General features: G+C 42.8%; 1 protein-coding gene across 11 annotated transcripts in view; it reads left to right on the top strand.

The window, feature by feature from the left end:
• dock3 (dedicator of cytokinesis 3) overlaps nt 1–22700 on the top strand; it is a 369152-nt gene that overhangs the window by 112642 nt on the left and 233810 nt on the right. For all 11 annotated transcript variants that reach the window (XM_029692895.1, XM_029692892.1, XM_029692890.1 and 8 more), the window contains exons 2-3: nt 13748–13831; nt 21656–21696. In XM_029692895.1, coding sequence (XP_029548755.1) covers nt 13748–13831; nt 21656–21696 — 125 coding nt within the window. The remainder of the gene's footprint in view (nt 1–13747; nt 13832–21655; nt 21697–22700) is intronic.

Genomic DNA, 22700 nt, shown 5'->3' with positions numbered 1-22700 from the left:
AGAGGGAGGGGTCTTCAAAGGCCTCTGCATTTGGGTTGGGGAGGCTGTGAAACTCTCCTGCCATTGTTGGGCTCAAGGGCTTTGACACCTCAGTGCTAATTGAAGTTGCAGCCAGATCTGTTCTGTCCTAGCAAGCTTGGTAGCCTTAACTTAGCATTCAGTCCTTATGAAGTAAAATATATAATATTTATGTATTTTTCTTCTTGGCTTTAAAAGTATTTTCAGACTAAACATTACTCAACCAGTTCCAGGTTGGATGGTGTTTTCAGGTTTCTGTTGTGCTTCATTTTCTGGTTCTTGGTTTGCCAGAGCATTAGCTGTATAGTCCTTGGAAATAAGAATCTTTGGCAGTAGGAATCCTTCCAGGTAATTTTGTCCAAGATCAGGTTGTAGGTTTTGAGTTTTGATTTGGAGTGAAGGTTATGTTGTAGAGGGTAGCACCCTGTATATGTCCTTGTGACATAGTGAACGTTATGTTGTGGAGGCTAGTATTCTGTATATGTCCTGGTGACATAGTGAAGGTTATGTTGTGGAGGGTATTATCCTGTATATGTCCTGGTGACATAGTGTTGTGGAGGGTAATATCCTGTATATGTCCTGGTGACATAGTGAAGGTTATGTTGTGGAGGGTAATATCCTGTATATGTCCTGGTGACATAGTGAACGTTATGTTGTGGAGGGTAGCATCCTGTATATGTCCTGGTGACATAGTGAAGGTTATGTTGTAAAGGGTAATATCCTGTATATGTCCTGGTGACATAGTGAATGTTATGTTGTGGAGGGTAGAATCCTGTATATGTCCTGGTGACATAGTGAAGGTTATGTTGTGGAGGGTAGTATCCTGTATATGTCCTGGTGACATAGTGAACGTTATGTTGTGGAGGGTAGTATCCTGTATATGTCCTGGTGACATAGTGTTGTGGAGGGTAATATCCTGTATATGTCCTGGTGACATAGTGAAGGTTATGTTGTGGAGGGTAATATCCTGTATATGTCCTGGTGACATAGTGAAGGTTATGTTGTGGAGGGTAATATCCTGTATATGTCCTGGTGACATAGTGAAGATTATGTTGTGGAGGGTAGTATCCTGTATATGTCCTGGTGACATAGTGAACGTTATATTGTGGAGGGTGGTATCCTTTATATGTCCTTGTGGAAAAATCCAAGTTTATCTTACTCTAAATCTTTTTTTATTCAAAATATGCTGAAAATGCAGAGCCCATCTGCTCATGATCTCTCTCTCTACTCTTGGCAGCCTTGGTTTTCACTAGCCTGGTCCCAGGTGTGTTAGTGCTCTCCATTGATTTGGATTGACAATGACAGCAATGGAGGTGGAAATACAGCACAAACTAATATAGGACCAGGCTAAGGTTTTCACTATTTACAGCTGTAACCAGTAACCACACATTAATTACAGCTTTTTTTCCCAGCAGTTAGTCAATGCCTTTTCCACTGTGTATTTGATATTACCATAAACACGGACTTATATACAGTACCAGTCAAAAGTTTGGACATGCCTACTCATTGAAGGGTTTTTTCTTTATTTTTTACTATTTTCTACATTGTATAATATTAGTGAAGACATCAAAACTATGAAATAACACATATGGAATCATGTAGTAACCAAAAAAGTGTTAAACAAATAAAAATATATTTTAGATTTTAGATTCTTCAAAGTTGCCGTCCTTTGCCTTGATGACAGCTTTGCTCACTCAACCACCTTCACCTGGAATGCGTTTCCAACAGAAGGAGTTCCCACATATGCTGAGCACTTGTTGGCTGCCTTTCCTTCACTCTGCGGTCCAAATAATCCCAAACCATCTCAAAAGGGTTGAGGTCGGGTGATTGTGGAAACCAGGTCATTTGATGCAGCACTCCAAATCAAATCAAATCAAATCAAATTTATTTATATAGCCCTTCGTATATCAGCTGAAATCTCAAAGTGCTGTACAGAAACCCAGCCTAAAACCCCAAACAGCAAGCAATGCATGTGAAAGAAGCACGGTGGCTAGGAAAAACTCCCTAGGAAAAACTCCCTAGAAAGGCCAAAAACCTAGGAAGAAACCTAGAGAGGAACCAGGCTATGAGGGGTGGCCAGTCCTCTTCTGGCTGTGCCGGGTGGATATTATAACAGAACATGGTCAAGATGTTAAAATGTTCATAAATGACCAGCATGGTCAAATAATAATAATCAGTGTAGTTGTCGAGGGTGCAACAAGCACGTCCGGTGAACAGGTCAGGGTTCCGTAGCCACAGGCAGAACAGTTGAAACTGGAGCAGCAGCATGGCCAGGTGGACTGGGGACAGCAAGGAGTCATCATGCCAGGTAGTCCCGAGGCATGGTCCTAGGGCTCAGGTCCTCCGAGAGAAAGAAAGAAAGAGAGAAAGAGAGAATTAGAGAGAGCATATTTAAATTCACACAGGACACCGGATAAGACAAGAGAATACTCCAGATGTAACAGACTGACCCTAGCCCCCCGGCACATAAACTACTGCAGCATAAATACTGGAGGCTGAGACAGGAGGGATCAGAAGACACTGTGGCCCCATCCGATGATACCCCCGGACAGGGCCAAACAGGCAGGCTATAACCCCACCCACTTTGCCAAAGCACAGCCCCCACACCACTAGAGGGATGTCTACAACCACCAACTTACCGTCCGAAGACAAGGCCGAGTATAGCCCACAAAAATCTCCGCCATGGCACAACCCAAGGGGGGGGGGCGCCAACCCAGACAGGAAGACCACGTCAGTGACTCAACCCACTCAAGTGACGCACCCCTCCCATGGACGGCATGGAAGAACACCAGTAAGTCAGTGACTCAGCCCCTGTAATAGGGTTAGAGGCAGAGAATCCCAGTGGAAAGAGGGGAACCGGCAAGGCAGAGACAGCAAGGGCGGTTCGTTGCTCCAGCCTTTCCGTTCACCTTCACACTCCTGGGCCAGACTATACTTAATCATTGGACCTACTGAAGAGATAAGTCTTCAGTAAAGACTTAAAGGTTGAGACTGAGTCTGCGTCTCTCACATGGGTAGGCAGACCATTCCATAAAAATGGAGCTCTATAGGAGAAAGCCCTACCTCCAGCCGTTTGCTTAGAAATTCTAGGGACAATTAGGAGGCCTGCGTCTTGTGACCGTAGCGTACGTGTAGGTATGTACGGCAGGACCAAATCGGAAAGATAGGTAGGAGCAAGCCCATGTAATGCTTTGTAGGTTAGCAGTAAAACCTCCATCACTCTCCTTCTTGATCAAATAGCCCTTACACAGCCTGGAGGTGTGTTGGGTCATTGTCCTGTTGAAAAACAAATGATAGTTACACTAAGCGCAAACCAGGTGGGATGGTGTATTGCTGCAGAATGCTGTGTAAGCCATGCTGTTTAAGTTTGCCTTGAATTCAAAATAAATCACAGACAGTGTAACCAGCAAAGCACCCCCACACCATCACATCTCCTCCTCCATGCTTCACAGTGGGAACCACTCATGCGGAGATCATCCGTTCACCTACTCTGCGTCTCAGAAAGACACGATGTTTGGAACCAAAATTCTCAAATTTGGACTCTTCAGAACAAATTACAGATTTCCACCGGTCTAATGTCCATTGCTCGTGTTTCTTTCCCCAAGCAAGTCAGTACTTCTTATTGGTGTCCTTTAGTGGTGGTTCCTTTGCGGCAATTCTACCACGAAGGCCTGATTCAGGCAGTCTCCTCTGAACAGTTGATGTTGAGATGTGTCTGTTACTTGAACTCTGTGAAGCATTTATTTGGGCTGGAATCTGAGGTGCAGTTAACTCCAATGAACTTATCCTCTGCAGCAGTGGTAACTCTGGGTCTTCCTTTCCTGTGGTGGTCCTCATGAGAACCAGTTTCATCATAGAGCTTGATGGTTTTTGCGACTGCGCATCAAGAAATATTGCAAAATGTGCTTTCACCGAAAAGCTATTTTAAAATCGGACATATCGAGTGCATAGAGGAGTTCTGTATCTATAATTCTTAAAATAATTGTTATGCTTTTTGTGAACGTTTATCATGAGTAATTTAGTAAATTGTTAGTAAATTCGCCGGAAGTTTGCGGGGGGTATGCTAGTTCTGAACGTCACATGCTAATGTAAAAGCTGGTTTTTGATATAAATATGAACTTGATTGAACAAAACATGCATGTATTGTATAACATAATGTCCTAGGGTTGTCATCTGATGAAGATCATCAAAGGTTAGTGCTGCATTTAGCTGTCATCTGGGTTTATGTGACATTATATGCTAGCTTGAAAAATGGGTGTCTGATTATTTCTGGCTGGGTACTCTGCTGGCATAATCGAATGTTTTGCTTTCGTTGTAAAGCCTTTTTGAAATCGGACAGTGTGGTTAGATTAACGAGAGTCTTTAACTTCTTGGGGCTATGTGGGACGTTAGCGTGCCACCCGTGGCGCACCCTATCAACAGCAGGTGCATTTCAAGAGCGGCAAATTTGAAACCAAATAAATGTCAAAATTCAAATTTCTTACAGCCTTTGAAAGATAAACATCTTCTTAATCTAACCACGTTTACCGATTTCAAAAAGGTTTTACAGGGAAAGCATAACGTTAGGTTATGTTAGGAGAGTACATTGACAATAGCTGTGTGTAGTGTATTGTCGATTCAAAGACAGGCGTCTCCAAAACCATAAAATCAGCTAAAATTATGCATTAACCTTTTACAATCTCCATCAGATGACACTCCTAGGACATTATGTTAGACAATGCATGCATTTTTAGTTCTATCAAGTTCATATTTATATCTAAAAACAGTGTTTTACTATGGCGTTGATGTTCAGGAAATCGTTTCCCTCCAATACCGGCAGTCAAGTCATGACAACAAAATAATTAATTAATATTAGAAAACATTGGTAAAATATTATATTGTCATTCAAAGAATTATAGATTTACATCTCTTGAACGCAATGGACTTGCCAGATTTAAAATTAACCTTACTGGGAAATCACACTTTGCAATAATCTGAGCACTGCGCCAGAAAAATACGCATTGCGATACAGACTAACCGCCATGTTGGAGAGATCTAAAATCGAAAATACTATGTAAATAATCCATTACCTTTGATTCTCTTCATCAGATGTCACTTCCAAAGAATCCCAGGTCCATAACGAATGTAGTTTTGTTCAAAAAAGCTCATCATTTATGTCCAAAAACCTCCGTGTTGTAGCACATGATCTAAGCCAGCCGGACTTCACTTCACTTCAAGAACGGAAAAAATATATTTTCGTTCGTTCAAACATGTCAAACGTTGTATCGCATAAATCATTAGGGCCTTTTTTAACCAGAACATGAATAAAATTCAAGGCGGACCATTGGGTTCTCTTTTAAAACGTTTCGGAATGAGAGTACCCACCATCAAATCGCACGCCAGGTGTCTAATGGGCCATCACGTTCCATGGCTCTTCTTCAGTCAGATCTCACTGTAGAACACTCAAAACACTTTGTAAAGGCTGGGGACATCTTGTGGAAGCAATAGGAAGTGCCAAAATATTCCTCCTTCCCTTTGTTTTTCAATGGTATAGGCTTAAAGTCAATTCAACACATCAGGTATCCACTTCCTGTCAGAATCTGTCTCAGGGTTTTGCCTGCCAAATGAGTTCTGTTATACTCACAGACACCATTCAAACAGTTTTTGAAACTTTAGGGTGTTTTCTATCCAAACCTGAACAATAATATGCATATTCTAGCTTCTGAGTTGGTGTAATAGGCAGTTAAAAATGGGCACATATTTTTTCAAAAATTCTCAATACTGCCCCCTATACCCTAACAGGTTAAAATGCTGTAAAATAGTAATATGTTTGAGAAATTTAAGTAATAGTATTTCCAAGGTATTTGAATAACGCGCCACAAGATTCCACTGGCTATTACGTAGGTGGGACGATTTCGTCCCGCCGTCCCTAGAGAGGTTAATTGAAATGTATTCCAGGTGACTACCTCATGAAGCTGGTTGAGAGTTGCAATCAGTGTGCAAAGCTGTCATCAAGGCAAAGGGAGGCTATTTTGAAAAATCTCTAAATTTAAATATATTTTGATTTGTTTAACGCTGTTTTGGTTACTACATGATTCCATATGTGTTATTTCATAGTGTTGATGTCTTCACTATTATTCTACAACGTTGAAAATAGTACGAATAAAGAAAAACCCTTGAATGAGTAGGTGTGTCCAAACTTTTGACTGGTACTGTATGTCCTGACGTTATTAAACATTCATAGTTAAACCCACCTTTAGAACTTTCAGTCATACAAATGCAAGGCAGTTTACATCACAGGCCTATGGTATGAATGGGCTGAGAGTCAGTATTTCTGAATCCCCTTGTTGTTCGGAATGTACCAGATATACTGCCATCTAGTGTTCAACATTCACAATGCAGTTTATAAATCATTTTTTTTTAAATCATTATGATGTAAAAAAAAAAACATGATGTACCGAGAAAATGTAAATTCTGCCTTTAAATAAAATCAGAGTGAACTGAAAATATTATTAGCATTGACAGAAGGACAGCTGCTACCCACAGTAGAGTATTTGTACCCATATTGATTCCGTTGTTTTTGTGATTGTGTAATTCTCCAAGGGTTTAGGATAAAATACATAATTTCTTGAGTTCTTTAAAGGGGCAGTCCACAGTTTCTACATCCATTTTTCTACATATAAATGAATAATATAGTAGGCCTACTCATTTATTCTTGAAGAAATCAACTTATAAATGCCTCACGAGTTTAGTTCAACCGTCGTACTACATCAAAACCCAAAATGGCCTATAAGCTTGTTCTATTCAAATGTCTGTAAATATTGTAAATGTAAAAAACAATGTAATATGCTTAAAACGATCATTTTGATGTCTCTTGTCTTTCTCTCTCTTGCTCTCGCTCTCGCTCTCTTTCTCTGTCTCTCTCAGTCTCTAGCTCCCTCTCTCACTCTCTTTCTCTGTCTCTCTCAGTCTCTAGCTCTCTCTCTGTAAAAAATTAATATATGTATCTACCTCCCCCTGAATGTTGTTGATTCAGTTTTAATGCCGTGCTGCCTGTCTCATCCAAAGCAATATTACCATATATACCATACTGTCTACACACCTCATTTAGGATATTTCAATGTAATGTATTTTCCTAGTAATGAACCACCCACGGAATGTCCATGCATTGAATTATTCACAGATAGTAGACGTGTGTCAAAATCAAATGAAATGAAATATTATTGGTCACATACATATATTTAGCAGATTTTATTGCGGGTGTAGCGAAATGCTTGTGTTCCTAGCTCCAACAGTGCAGTAGTATCTAACAATTCACAAGAATACACACACATCTAAAAGTCAAAGAATTGAATGGAGAAATAAATACATATTAGGATGAGCAATGTCGGAGTGACATTGACTAAAATACAGTAGAATAGAATACAGTACTGTATATTTGTTGTTTACACAGTTGAAGTCGGAAGTTTACATACAGCTTAGCCAAATACATTTAAACTCAGTTTTTCACAATTCCTGACATGTAATCCTTGTAAAAATTCCCTGACTTAGGTCAGTTAGGATCACCACTTTATTTTAAGAATGTGAAATGTCAGAATAATAGTAGAGAGAATGATTCATTTCAGCTTGTATTTCTTTAATCATATTCCCAGTGGGTCAGAAGTTTACATATACTCAATTAGTATTTGGTAGCATTGCCTTTAAATTGTTTAACTTCGGTCCAATGTTTCGGGTAGCCTTCCACAAGCGTCCCACAATATGTTCTGTGAATTTTGGCCCATTTCTCCTGACAGAGCTGGTGTAACTGAGTCAGGTTTGTAGGCCTCCTTGCTCACACACGCTTTTTCAGTTCTGCCCACAAATTTTCTATAGGATTGAGGTCAGGGCTTTGTGATGGCCACTCCGATACCTTGACTTTGTTATCCTTAAGCCATTTTGCCACAACTTTGGAAGTATGCTTGGGGTCAATGTCCATTTGGAAGACCCATTTGTGACCAAGCTTTAACTTTCTGACTGATGTCTTGAGATGTTGCTTCAATATTTCCACATATTCTTCCTCCCTCATGATGCCATCTATTTTGTGAAGTGCACCAGTCCTTCCTGTAGCAAAGCACCCCCACAACATGATGCTGCCACCCCCGTGCTTCACGATTGGGATGGTGTTCTTCGGCTTGCAAGCCTCCCCCTTTTTCCTCCAAACATAACAATGGTCATTATGGCCAAACAGTTCTATTTTTGTTTTATCAGACCAGCTGACATTTCTCCAAAAAGTACGATCTTTGTCCCAATGTGCAGTTGCAAATGGTAGTCTGGCTTTTTTATGGCGGTTTTGGAGCAGTGGCTTCTTCCTTGCTGAGCGGCCTTTCAGGTTATGCCGATATTGGACTCGATTTACTGTGGATATACCTGTTTTCTCCAGCATCTTCACAAGGTCCTTTTGCTGTTGTTCTGGGATTGATTTGCACTTTTCGCACCAAAGTACATTCATCTCTAGGAGACAGAACGTGTCTCCTTCCTGAGCGGTATGACAGCTGCGTGGTACCATGGTGTTTATACTTGCGTATTATTGTTTGTACAGATGAACGTGGTACCTTCAGGTGTTTGGAAATTGCTCCCAAGGATGAACCAGACTTGTGGAGGTCTACAATTTCTTTTCTGAGGTTTTGGCTGATCTTTTAAGTGAAATAATAATAATAATTTAAGTGAAATAATCTGTCTGTAAACAATTGTTGGAAATATTACTTGTGTCATGCACAAAGTAGGTGTCCTAATCGACTTCCCAAAACTATAGTTTGTTAATTAGAAATTAGTGGAGTGGTTGAAAAACGAGTTTTAATGACTCCAACCTAAGTGTATGTAAACTTCCCACTTCAACTGTACATATGAAATGAGTAAAGCAGTATGTAAACATTATTAAAGTGACTAGTGTGTTATGAACACTGACATCGGCTGACCAGGTGTATCCAGGTGAAAGCAACGATCCCTTATTGATGTCACTTGTTAAATCCACTTCCGTCAGTGTAGATGAAGTGGAGGAGACGAGTTAAAAACGTATTTTTAAGCCAAGAAACAATTGATTCATGGGTTGTGTATGTGTGCCATTCAGAGGATGAATGGTCAAAACATTTAAGTGCCTTTGAACAGGGTATGGTAGTAGGTGTCAGACACACCGGTTTGTGACAAGAACTGCAACGCTGCTGGGTTCATATAAAATGTATAAATATTAGCACGAGCAATGTCGGAGTGGTTACTGACTAAAATACAGTTGAATAGAATACAGTATATACATATGGGATGAGTAAAGCAGTATGTAAACATTATTAAAGTGACTAGTGTTCCATTATTAAAGTGACCAGTGATTCCATGTCTATGTATATAGGGCAGCAGCCTCTAAGGTGCAGGGTTGAGTAAACAGGTTAGTGATGGCAATTTAACAGTCTGATGGCCTTCAGATGGAAGCTGTTTTTCAATCTCTCTGTCCCAGCTTTGATGCACCTGTACTGACCTCGCTTTCTGGATGATAGCGGGGTGAACAGGCAGTGGCTCGGGTGGTTGTCCTTGATGATCTTTTTGGCCTTTCTGTGACATCGGGTGGTGTAGGTGTCCTGGAGGGCAGGTAGTTTGCCCCCAGTGATGTGTTGGGAAGACCATACCACCCTCTGGAGAGCCCTGCGTTTGTGGGCGGTGCAGTTTCTGTACCAGGCGGTGATACAGCCTGACAGGATGCTCTCAATTGTGCATCTTAAACATTTTGTGAGGGTCTTTGGAACCAAGCTGAATTTCTTCAGCCTCCTGAGATTGAAAAGACGCTGTTGCCCCTTCCTCACCACACTGTCTGTGTGGGTGGACCATTTCAGATCGTCAGTGATGTGTACGCCGAGGAACATGAAGCTTTTCACCTTCTCCACTGTGTTCCCGTCGATGTGGATGTGGATGGGGGGTGCTCCCTCTGCTGTTTCCTCAAGTCCACGATCAGCTCCTTCGTTTTGTTGACGTTGAGGGAGAGGTTATGGGATAGGTTATTTTCCTGGCACCACTCCACCAGGGCCCTCACCTACTCCCTGTAGGCTGTCTCGTCATTGTTGGTAATCAGGCCTACTACTGTTGTGTCGTCTGCAAACCTGATGATTGAGCGGGAGGTGTGTGTGGCCACATAGTCATGGGTGAACAGGGAGTACAGGAGAGGGCCCCTGTGTTGAGGATCAGCAAAGTGGAGGTGTTGTTTCCTACTTTCACCACCTGGGGGTCGGCCCGTTAGGAAGTCCAGGACCCAGTTGCACAGGGTGGTGTTCAGACCCAGGGCCCCAAGCTTAATGATGAGCTTGGAGGGTACTATAGTGTTGAAGGCTGAGCTTTAGTCAATGGACAGCATTCTTAAATAGGTATTCCTCTTGTCCAGATGGGACAGGGCAGTGCGATGGCGATTGCATCGTCTGTGGATCTATTGTGGTGGTAAGACAATTGAAGTGGGTCTAGGGTGTCAGGTAAGGTCGATGTGATATGATCCTTAACTAGTCAGTTGTCCTTTAAATGTGTACAGCAGTACTCTGTGGCGAAGTGTTTCCCAACAACACATGAAATATTAACCCAAAGCTTTTGAAGTAGAAGTGCAAATGGCTTCATGTAGTCAGGCTTGGTAAATCAGAACACTAAATGGCCTCACAAACTGCTCTTTGTCTGACGTCTGAACAGAGCTGGAGAACGCAGATGGCATTACAGATAAAATGTTTTGATTCGTTCTATGCTTTTAGTCCTGTGTATGTGTGGCATTGGGAGAGTGTAGTGTGTTTTGACTGATGCTGAATATTGATGTCAAGAAACACTGACTATACAAAACATTAAGAACACTAACATTGACCAGATGAAACCAAGGTTGAAAGCTACGATCCCTTATTGATGTCACTTGTTAAATCCACTTCCGTCAGTGTAGATGAAGGGGAGGAGACAGGTTAAAGAAGGATTTTTAAGCCTAGAAACAATATTGAGATGACACATGAGACATGGATTGTGTATGTATGCCATTCAGAGGGTTGATGGGTTAGACATATTAATGCCTTCGAACAGGTTATGGTCGCAGGTGCCAGGCGTTTGTGACAAGAACTGCAACGCCGCTGGGTTTTTCACGCTCAACAGTTTCCCGTGTATATCAAGAATGGTCCACCAACCAAAGGACAGCATTTGGGTCAACATGGGCCAACATACCTGTGGAACGCTTTCGACACCCTGTAGAGTCCATGCCCTGATGAACTGAGGCTGTTCTGAGGGCAAAAGGGGACAACTCAATATTAGGAAGGTGATACTGATGTTTGGTATACTCAGCGTATGTCACAGTTCAAGATGTCTGTTATTGGTTAAATAGACCCTCGTTGTTAGATGATGCATGCACCTGGATGTCAGCTTGTGTGTGTGTGTGTGTGCGTGCGTGTGTGTGTGTGTGTGTGTGTGTGTGTGTGTGTGTATGTGAGCGGCTAGCTGTACAGGCCTATATGTTGGGGGTGTTGTTCTGACTGATGGAATGCAGGGTGTCAGTAGGAGGAGCCAGGGACTTCTCTAATCTCTGTTCCTCATTCTGTATTCTGCTTCAGAAGCATGTTGCTTAGTAACACCACAAACATTCTGCATCCAGAACAGAGAGAACAGCCAGGGACTTCTCTAATCTCTGTTCCTCATTCTGTATTCTGCTTCAGAAGCATGTTGCTTAGTAACACCACACACATTCTGCATCCAGAACAGAAAGAACAGCCAGGGACTTCTCTAATCTCTGTTCTTCATTCTGTATTCTGCTTCAGAAGCATGTTGCTTAGTAACACCACAAACATTCTGCATCCAGAACAGAAAGAACAGCCAGGGACTTCTCTAATCTCTGTTCTTCATTCTTCATTCTGCTTCAGAAGCATGTTGCTTAGTAACACCACAAACATTCTGCATCCAGAACAGAAAGAACAGCCAGGGACAGAACTCTGGTTTAATGGTTCCATGTGATGACTCCGAACAACACTGGCAACAACAACACAAGTCCAACACACACGACTCACGACTCAAATGTTTTTATTATTCCTTTTGATCTGGTTTATCTGGCAACAAACCTCACTGTATTCCAACATTCCATTCCAAAAATGTTTCTTAATGAAACATAACATAATACTTTGCAGTTACGCTAATATACTGACATTACATTAACAAAGCTCTTCAGCTATTCTATATTCTAAGGGATTCCATCCATTCCTGCCTATGTCTGTATCTCAGTCTGCCCACTAATTTGGTCCTATAATATACTGGAATCATCATTAGAGGACAGGGCATGCCCACTTCCTGGTAGTGGGCTTAGCTTGATGCTTTATGGAAAACAGAGAGGACAGCAGGCAGCCATGGAATCACTCATCTGGAGAGAGAGGGGATGCAGGCCAGGGAACGAGAAAGAGGGAGAGAGAGAGGGGATGCAGGCCAGGGAGCGAGAAAGAGGGAGAGAGAGGGGATGCAGGCCAGGGGGCGAGAAAGAGGGAGAGAGAGAGGGGATGCAGGCCAGGGGACGAGAAAGAGGGAGAGAGAGAGGGGATGCAGGCCAGGGAGCGAGAAAGAGGGAGAGAGAGGGGAGGCAGGCCAGGGAGCGAGAAAGAGGGAGAGAGAGGGGAGGCAGGCCAGGGAGCGAGAAAGAGGGAGAGAGAGAGAGAGAGAGAGGATGCAGGCCAGGGGGCGAGAAAGAGGGAGAGAGAGGGGATGCAGCCCAGGGAGCGAGAAAGAGGGAGAGAGAGGGGATGCACGCCAGGGGGTGAGAGAGAGAGAGAGAGAGAGAGGATGCAGGCCAGGGGGTGGGAGAGAGAGCGAGAGAGCGAGAGGGGGGAAGAAAGAGAGAGAGGAAGAAAGAGAGAGAGAGTAGAGTGGGATAAAGTGGGAGAAAGAGAGAATAGAGAGAGAAAGAGAGAGTAGAGAGAGATATAGAGAGGGTGAAATAAAAAGAGTGTGAGAGAGAAGGAGAAAGAGCGATAGGGGGAAGAAAGAAAGAGTGCCAGAGAGAGAGAGCCAGAGAGAGAGAGACAGAGAGAGAGAGCCAGAGAGAGAGATAAACAGAGAGAGAGAGTTAGGGAGAGACATGGAGAGAGGTAAGAGATCAGAGAACAGAGAAAGAGGCCACCACCAGCCCCAGCCTGTTCCTGTCAGTGAGGCTGATAGAGTGACTATGCCAATGGCAGTGATGTTGTTCTGGGTTACAGTATGATGTGACTGGACCTCCACAGTAGAACTACTGCTGCTTTGTCTCTGGAGCTGGGCGATGAGATAACAAAACCATCGAGCGGCTTAACCGACCGCCAGTATCACATTCACATGCCCTACCAATCCACATAGAGCCATCAAACCTCTACACTTGCTCTATGAATAGCGTTTCTCTGCCCCAGGCTTACAGTGTGAATAGGGTGAAGGGTTTCTCTGCCCCAGGGTTACAGTGTGAATAGGGTGAAGGGTTTCTCTGCCCCAGGGTTACAGTGTGAATAGGGTGAAGGGTTTCTCTGCCCCAGGGTTACAGTGTGCTATATCATTGGAATGTGATACAAACCGAGGTGACGGTGTGCTTTAGGACCATGCAGACTTCTCTGAGCGGTCGGGTAGGCTGTTTGGAGTGTTTATCCCACTGGATAAAAAAATATATTAAAATAAAACAATTTTGTGCCCCTCTACCATGGAATTCTTCCTTTGTTGGTACCTGTTTGTCATCTGAAAACTCATCCCTTCTTCTCTCTCTTCTTTCCCTCAGTAATCTGTACGTTTCGAGGGACCGTGACGCAGGGTCTGTCTCTGGAGATAGGAGAGACAATTCAGATACTGGAGAAATGTGAAGGTGAGTTAGTTCTACAGCATTAAAAATACACTACTGTAGTCTGGTGTTCACATACTCACCCTGTGCTGCAACACTGTCATGTTCTCATGTTCTCTGGAGGTTTAGTAGTAGTCATTGTTGCACAAGCCCTTCCTTGACAAGCTATAACCCTTATAGACAGTTCATATATCGAAGAAATAATCTGCTTTCTTAGTCTCCCTGACTCCATAGCCTCCCTGACTCCATATTCTCCCTGACTCCATAGCCTCCCTTACTCCATATTCTCCCTGACTCAATAGTCTCCCTGACACCATAGCCTCCCTGACTCCATATTCTCCCTGACTCCATAATCTCCCTGACTCCATATTCTCCCTGACTCCATAGCCTCCCTGACTCCATAGCCTCCTGACTCCATATTCTCCCTGACTCCATAGCCTCCCTGACTCCATAGCCTCCTGACTCCATATTCTCCCTGTCTCCATAGTCTCCCTGACTCCATATTCTCCCTGACTCCATAGCCTCCCTGACTCCATATTCTCCCTGACTCCATAGCCTCCCTGACTCCATAGCCTCCCTGACTCCATATTCTCCCTGACTCCATAGTCTCCCTGACTCCATAGCCTCCCTGACTCCATATTCTCCCTGACTCCATAGCCTCCCTGACTCCATATTCTCCCTGACTCCATAGTCTCCCTGACTCCATATTCTCCCTGACTCCATAGTCTCCCTGACTCCATATTCTCCCTGACTCCATATTCTCCCTGACTCCATAGCCTCCCTGACTCCATATTCTCCCTGACTCCATAGTCTCCCTGACTCCATATTCTCCCTGACTCCATAGTCTCCCTGACTCCATATTCTCCCTGACTCCATAGCCTCCCTGACTCCATATTCTCCCTGACTCCATAGCCTCCCTGACTCAATAGTCTCCCTGACTCCATAGCCTCCTCCATTGGTATTCGTAAGAAGCAGGCAAAGCCAGTAGACAGGTGAGACGGCTGTGTCTGTAGCTGTGACTGTGGATGTGGGCTGAAACTGGACCTGTGTTAACCTACTGATAATGAGTCTGATGGTGTGACCATTAGACATGGTTCACTGGGCCTCTCGTTGTGTATCGATCAGGATAGGAGGCCGGGAAGGAGCGACACAGACACACACACACACACACACACACACACACACACACACACACACACACACACACACACACACACACACACACACCCACACACACACACACACACACACACACACACACACACGCACACGCGCACGTGCACGCACATACGCACCCTCACTCACGCATGCAGTCACGTACACACGCAATCACACACACACACACACACACACACACAAACACACACACACACATACACACACACACACCGTTATCTGCTCTATCTCTCCAGGGAAATCTACTCTGTCTATTCCATTAACCCTAAGGCTTGGTCAGATCACACACAGCTCTGTTGATGGGATGGAAGGGGAGGGGATGTGGTTTCTATGTTTCAGAGCAATAAGAGACTTCTCATAGCAGAACCCAGTCCCAGAGATCCTAGAGGATCGAATTAAATATATGTTAGTTTATGTTGAAGGGCTGAAAGCCTGGCCAGTGGTTAGCAGTAGTAGTAGTTTGTATTTGTATTTATTATGGATCCCCATTAGGATCCCCATTAGCTGCTGCCGAGTCAGTTATACGATTTGTAAAAAATTACTACAAAAAAACTACAACACAAAAATCCATGTTTGCGTGTGTGTATAGTGCATATGTTATCGTGTCTGTGCTTGTGTGTGTCTCTTCACAGTCCCCACTCTTCCATAAGGTGTATTTTTCAAATCTGATTCTACTGCTGCATCAGTTAACTGATGTGGAATAGAGTTCCATGTAGTCATGGCTCTATGTAGTACTGTGCACCTCCCATAGTCTGTTCTGGACTTGGGGACTGTGAAGAGACCTCTGGTGGCATGTCTTGTGGGGTATGCATGGGGTGTCTGAGCTGTGTGCTAGTCGCTTAAACAGACAGCTCAGTGCTTTCAACATGTAATGCCTTTCACAAATACAAGTAGTGATGAAGTCAATCTCTCCTCCACTTTGAGCCAGGAAAGATTGACATGCATATCATTAATGTAGGCTTTCTTTGTACATCCAAGGGTCAACCATGCTGCTCTGTTCTGAGCCAATTGCAATTTGTGGCATCTGACCACACGACTTACCTGACCACACGACTGAACAGTAGTCCAGGTGCGACAAAACTAGAGCCTGTACGATCTGCCTTGTTGATATTGCTGTAAAGAAGGTAGAGCAGCGCTTGGACGGACTTCTCCCCATCTTAGCCACTGTTGTATCAATATGTTTTGACCATGAACGTTTACAATCAAGGGTAACTCCAAGCAGTTTTTAGTCACCTCAGCTTGCTCAATTTCCACATTATTTATTACAAGATTTAGTTGAGGTTTAGAATTTAGTGAATGATTTGTCCCAAATACAATGCTTTTAGTTTTTGAAATATTTAGGACTAACTTACCGTAAATTCCGGACTATAAACCGCAACTTTTTTCCCAGGCTTTGAACCTCGCGGCTTAAACAATGACGCGACTAATATATGGATTTTACCCGCTTTCAATTTTTTTTTCTCCAAAAAAACATTCTGTGACGTGCTCAGTTTTTTGGCGGCATGAAGCTTTCATTAGACCAATGAAATTGCCGAATGGGTTAAGGTCAAATAACTTTTTTGTTTACTGTTTAGGTTAAATCGAGCGCTCTCAAACTTCCCATCATTCTGATTACGGTAGTCATTTTGTCTCCCTCATCATGGCAAAGACACGGAGAAATGCATATGATGCAGCTTTCAAGTTGAAGGCGATTGATCTGGCTGTTGGACGGGAGCTTGGTCTTAATGAGTCGATGATAAGACGTTGGAAACAGCAGCGTTAGGAATTGACTCAGTGCAAAAAGACAACTAAAGCTTACTGCTATTAAGTCGTGTTTCGTTAAAGCCTATTTATTTTTGTTACAAGCCGTGTTTCGTTAAAGCCTATTTATTTTTGTTACAAGCCGTGTTTCGTTAAAGCCTGTGTAAAGTTAATTTGTTTCAATGTACTGGTAGGCACCTGTGGCTTATAGACATGTGCGGCTTATTTATGTTCAAAATAATATTTTTTTTTTAAATTCAGTGGGTGCGGCTTATATTCAGGTGCGCTTAATGGTCCGGAAATTACGGTATTCCTTTCCACCCATTCTGAAACTAACTGCAGCTCTTTGTTGAATGTTGCTGTCATTTCAGTTACTGTAGTAGCTGACGTGTATAGTGTTGAGTCATCTGCATACATAGACACACTGGCTTTACTCAAAGCTGTTATTAGTAAATATTGAAAAAAGTAAGGGGCCTAGACAGCTGCCCTGGGGAATTCCTGATTCTACCTGGATTATGTTGGAGAGGCTTCTATTAAAAAACACCCTTTGTGTTCTGTTATACAGGTAACTCTTTATCCACAATATAGCAGGGGACAAAAAGCCATAACACATACATTTTTCCAGCAGCAGACTATGATCGATAATGTCAAAAGCCGAACTGAAGTAAAAACAAAACCGCCCCCACAATCTTTTTAACATCAATTTCTCTCAGCCAATCATCAGGCATTTGTATAAGTGCTGTGCTTGAAAGTTTGTTGTCAATTTGTTTACTGTAAAATAGCATTGTATCTAGTCAAACACAATTTTTTCCAAAACTTTACTAAGGGTTGGTAACAGGCTGATTGGTTGGCTATTTGAGCCAGTAAAGGGGGCTTTACTATTCTTAGGTAGCGTGTTGACTTTTGCTTCCCTCCAGGCCTGAGGGCACACACTTTCTAGTAGGCTTAGATGGAAAATATGGCAAATAGGAGTGGCAATATCGTCCACTAATTTCCTCTGTAATTTTCAATCCAACTTGTCAGAGCCCGGTGGCTTGTCATTGTTGATGGACAACAATAATGTTTTCACCTCTTCAACACTCACTTTACGGAATTCAAAATTAGAATTCTTGTCTTTCATAATTTGGTCAGATATACTTGGATGTGTAGTGTTAGCGTTTGTTGCTGTTAATACACCACAAGGTGTGTCAGTATCCTGTGTTAATACAACACAAGGTGTGTTAGTATCCTGTGTTAATACAACACAAGGTGTGTTAGTGTCCTGTGTTAATACAACACAAGGTGTGTTAGTGTCCTGTGTTAATACAACACAAGGTGTGTTAGTATCCTGTGTTAATACAACACAAGGTGTGTCAGTGTCCTGTGTTAATACAACACAAGGTGTGTTAGTATCCTGTGTTAATACAACACAAGGTGTGTTAGTATCCTGTGTTAATACAACACAAGGTGTGTTAGTATCCTGTGTTAATACAACACAAGGTGTGTTAGTGTCCTGTGTTAATACAACACAAGGTGTGTTAGTGTCCTGTGTTAATACAACACAAGGTGTGTTAGTATCCTGTGTTAATACAACACAAGGTGTGTCAGTGTCCTGTGTTAATACAACACAAGGTGTTTTAGTATCCTGTGTTAATACAACACAAGGTGTGTTAGTATCCTGTGTTAATACAACACAAGGTGTGTTAGTATCCTGTGTTAATACAACACAAGGTGTGTTAGTGTCCTGTGTTAATACAACACAAGGTGTGTTAGTGTCCTGTGTTAATACAACACAAGGTGTGTTAGTATCCTGTGTTAATACAACACAAGGTGTGTCAGTGTCCTGTGTTAATACAACACAAGGTGTGTTAGTATCCTGTGTTAATACAACACAAGGTGTGTTAGTGTCCTGTGTTAATACAACACAAGGTGTGTCAGTATCCTGTGTTAATACAACACAAGGTGTGTTAGTATCCTGTGTTAATACAACACAAGGTGTGTTAGTATCCTGTGTTAATACAACACATCCAGCAGGCTTCTCTTGCGATACCACAGATACAGACAGTGAATAGTATCCAGTCCAGTCAGTCCCTGTCTCTCTCTCCCTCTCTCTGTCTCTCTCTCTCTGTCTCTCTCTCTCTCTCTCTCTCTCTCTCTCTCTCTCTCTCTCTGTCCATCTCTCTCTCTCTCTCTCTCTCTCTCTCTCTCTCTCTCTGTCCATCTCTCGGTCTCTGTCCATCTCTCGGTCTCTCTCTCTCTCTCTCTCTCTGTCCATCTCTCGGTCTCTGTCCATCTCTCGGTCTCTCTCTCTCTGTCCATCTCTCTCTCTCTGTCCGTCTCTCGGTCTCTGTCCATCTCTCTCTCTCTCTCTGTCTGTCTGTCTGTCTGTCTGTCTGTCTGTCTGTCTGTCTGTCTGTCTGTCTGTCTGTCTGTCTGTCTGTCTGTCTGTCTGTCTGTCTGTCTGTCTGTCTGTCTGTCTGTCTGTCTGTCTGTCTGTCTGTCTGTCTGGCTGGCTGGCTGGCTGGCTGGCTGGCTGGCTGGCTGGGAGGCTGGCTGGCTGGCTGGCTGGCTGGCTGGCTGGCTGGCTGGGAGGCTTGCTGGCTGTCTGTCTCTCAGTTTGTCTCCTTATCTGTCCCTATGTCTCTCTCTGTCTGTCTGCATGCTAGCTTCTCTCTTATTTATCTTCCCACATTTCCATATAGTGCTGGGGAATAAAGGAATAAGGGAATAAGAAAATAAGGGAATAATGGAATAAGGCTATTAGGGAATAAGGGAATACTGGAATAGGGGAATAAGGGAATATGGGAATAAGGTAATAAGGGAATAATGTAATAAGGCTATTAGGGAATAAGGGAATAAGGTTATTAGGGAAAAATGGAATAAGGCTATTAGGGAATAATGTAATAAGGCTATTAGGGAATAAGGGAATAAGGCTATTAGGGAATAAGGGAATAAGGCTATTAGGGAATAAGGGAATAAGGGAATAATGGAATAAGGCTATTAGGGGATAAGGGAATAAGGCTATTAGGGGATAAGGGAATAAGGCTATTAGGGAATAAGGGAATACGTTTATTAGGGAATAAGGCTATTAGGGAATAAGGGAATAAGGCTATTAGGTAATAAGGGAGTAAGATAATAAGGGAATAAGGGAATAAGGCTATTAGGGGATAAGGGAATAAGGCTATTAGGGGATAAGGGAATAAGGCTATTAGGGAATAAGGGAATACGTTTATTAGGGAATAAGGCTATTAGGGAATAAGGAAATAAGGCCATTAGGGAATAAGGGAATAAGATAATAAGAGAATAATGGAATAAGGCTATTAGGGGATAAGGGAATAAGGCTATTAGGGAATAAGGGAATAAGGCTATTAGGGAATAAGGGAATAAGGCTATTAGGGAATAAGGGAATAAGGCTATTAGGGAATAAGGGAATAAGGCTATTAGGGAATAAGGGAATAAGGCTATTAGGGAATAAGGGAATAAGGCTATTAGGGAATAAGGGAATAAGGCTATTAGGGAATAAGGAAATAAGCCTGTCTGTTGTGAGGTGTCTGTGTGTGTTTGGTTTGGGCATGTGCCTGTGTGCTTGTGTGTTTGTTTGTGTGTGTGTGTGTATGTGTACGTGTTCACGCACGCACTTGTGTGTGCCAATCTGTATTCTCGTTAATTACATTGATGAAACAATTTTCCATATTCAGATGAGAGTTAGCTAGGCTCCTCCAATTATGTGGAAGTCTCTGAGGCCCATGTGTCAAGTCTACGAGGCTTCAGGACTCAGCACACTGATGCCTCTCTTATTTAACTTCCCCCTGTGTTTTATACCATTATAACCTTTCACTCTGTAACACATTTCTGAGAGTTAGACTACTCTGACATCTTCCAGCTCCTCTCTGACATCTTCCAGCTCCTCTCTGACATCCACCATCTTCTCTCTGACATCCACCATCTTCTCTCTGACATCCACCATCTACTCTCTGTCATCCACCATCTTGTCTCTGACATCCACCATCTTCTCTCTGACATCCACCATCTTGTCTCTGACATCCACCAGCTCCTCTCTGACATCCACCATCTCCTCTCTGACATCCACCATCTTCTCTCTGACATCCACCAGCTCCTCTCTGACATCCACCATCTTCTCTCTGATATCCACCATCTTCTCTCTGACATCCATCATCTTCTCTCTGACATCCACCATCTTCTCTCTGACATCCACCATCTTCTCTCTGACATCCACCAGCTCCTCTCTGACATCCACCATCTTGTCTCTGACATCCACCAGCTCCTCTCTGACATCCACCATCTTGTCTCTGACATCCACCATCTACTCTCTGACATCTACCATCTTCTCTCTGATATCCACCATCTTCTCTCTGACATCCATCATCTTCTCTCTGACATCCACATCTTGTCTCTGACATCCACCATCTTGTCTCTGACATCCACCATCTTGTCTCTGACATCCACCATCTTCTCTCTGAAATCCACCATCTTCTCCCAAGTGGTTTAGAGTTGCATAGCTGTTAAGTATTTTATCAGATGCATTCTCTCCTCGTCATGTAGCATCAGTCCTACCTGACCCCATTCACTCATTATACTGAACATTAAGATAACATCAGTCCTACCTGACCCCATTCACTCATTATACTGAACATTAAGATAACATCAGTCCTACCTGACCCCATTCACTCATTATGCTGAACATGAAGATAACATCAGTCCTACCTGACCCCATTCACTCATTATACTGAACATTAAGATAACATCAGTCCTACCTGACCCCACTCACTCTCACATTATACTGAACATGACCATGATACTGAAACTGTTGACTGGGTGTTTTTTGAGGGTGGGCTGAGGGTTGAGATAAGTGTTGTTTTCTGAGGGTGGGCTGAGGGTTGAGATAAGGGTTGTTTCTCCTAAACATTGATTTTGTTATTTTCTCTCTTTCAGGATGGTACCGAGGATTCTCCACCAGGAAGCCCACAATCAAGGTAAATTACCTGGTGCTCTCATTCCTGCGACATGTTATTTTGGAGGTCTGTTTCCACACTACACTATCGGCCACTGTGATTGGCTGTTTAGCTACGCTCACTAGATTTCACCATTCTGATTGGCTGTGTACCTACACTCTCTAGAGTTTACCACTCTGATTTGCTGTTTACATACACTCTCTAGTGTTTACCACTCTGATTGGCTAATTACTTACAGTCTAGTGTTTACCACTCTGATTGGCTGTTTACCTACACTCTAGTGTTTAAAACTCTGATTAGCTGTTTTCACACTGTGATTGGTGCAGTAGTGTATAGCCATGAGGTTCTGCAGTTTTTATGCTTCAATTGAAACAAAGGTTAGTGTTTCATACACCTTATGCACTGTAGTTACAGGAGCAAAGAGGGGAAAACACTCACAATTGGACTAACACAATCCCTGGTATTGGTGAATGATCCAGTGTGCATAATGGATCTATAATGCATCAAGCAATCACATCCATTACATGTATTGTGATGTATTGTGAATAAAAGGATATTCGTGTATCCAAGTTTCTTTTTTCAAACATACAGTTCTTCTGCTCCAGCATTAGTGAGTCAACACTATGAAACATTCCAGACATGTACATTAGACTGTGCAGGAACAGACAGTGCATAGCGTGCTATCTCAGCATACATACAACATACAACAGAGACACAGAGCTACAAAATGGTATATCATACACTACATTTGAGGAACAATGGGAAAGTAATTCTTCTTTGAAAGTTGATTAACTTGTAACCTCACTTTTGAGAAAATGGCTTGCAACCTCACTTTTGAGAATGTTTTGGTACGTACTGGAGAGCTCTTCTTTGTCTACACGCATTCAGCATTGTTCACACCCTCTTAAGCTTTTGCCCCCATCCAAACTCTGACGATTTTACTCACCCTAGCAGAGCTGGTTAGGCTGTTTTCATGTTATCCAGAGCGTTGGTGACAGTAACTGTGCTGTGGGCAAAAATGTAAT

This window comes from Salmo trutta, chromosome 16 (assembly GCF_901001165.1).
Source record: "Salmo trutta chromosome 16, fSalTru1.1, whole genome shotgun sequence".
In the NCBI taxonomy this organism is placed as follows: Eukaryota; Metazoa; Chordata; class Actinopteri; order Salmoniformes; family Salmonidae; genus Salmo; species Salmo trutta.
This window is presented reverse-complemented; position numbering and strand designations above follow the sequence as displayed.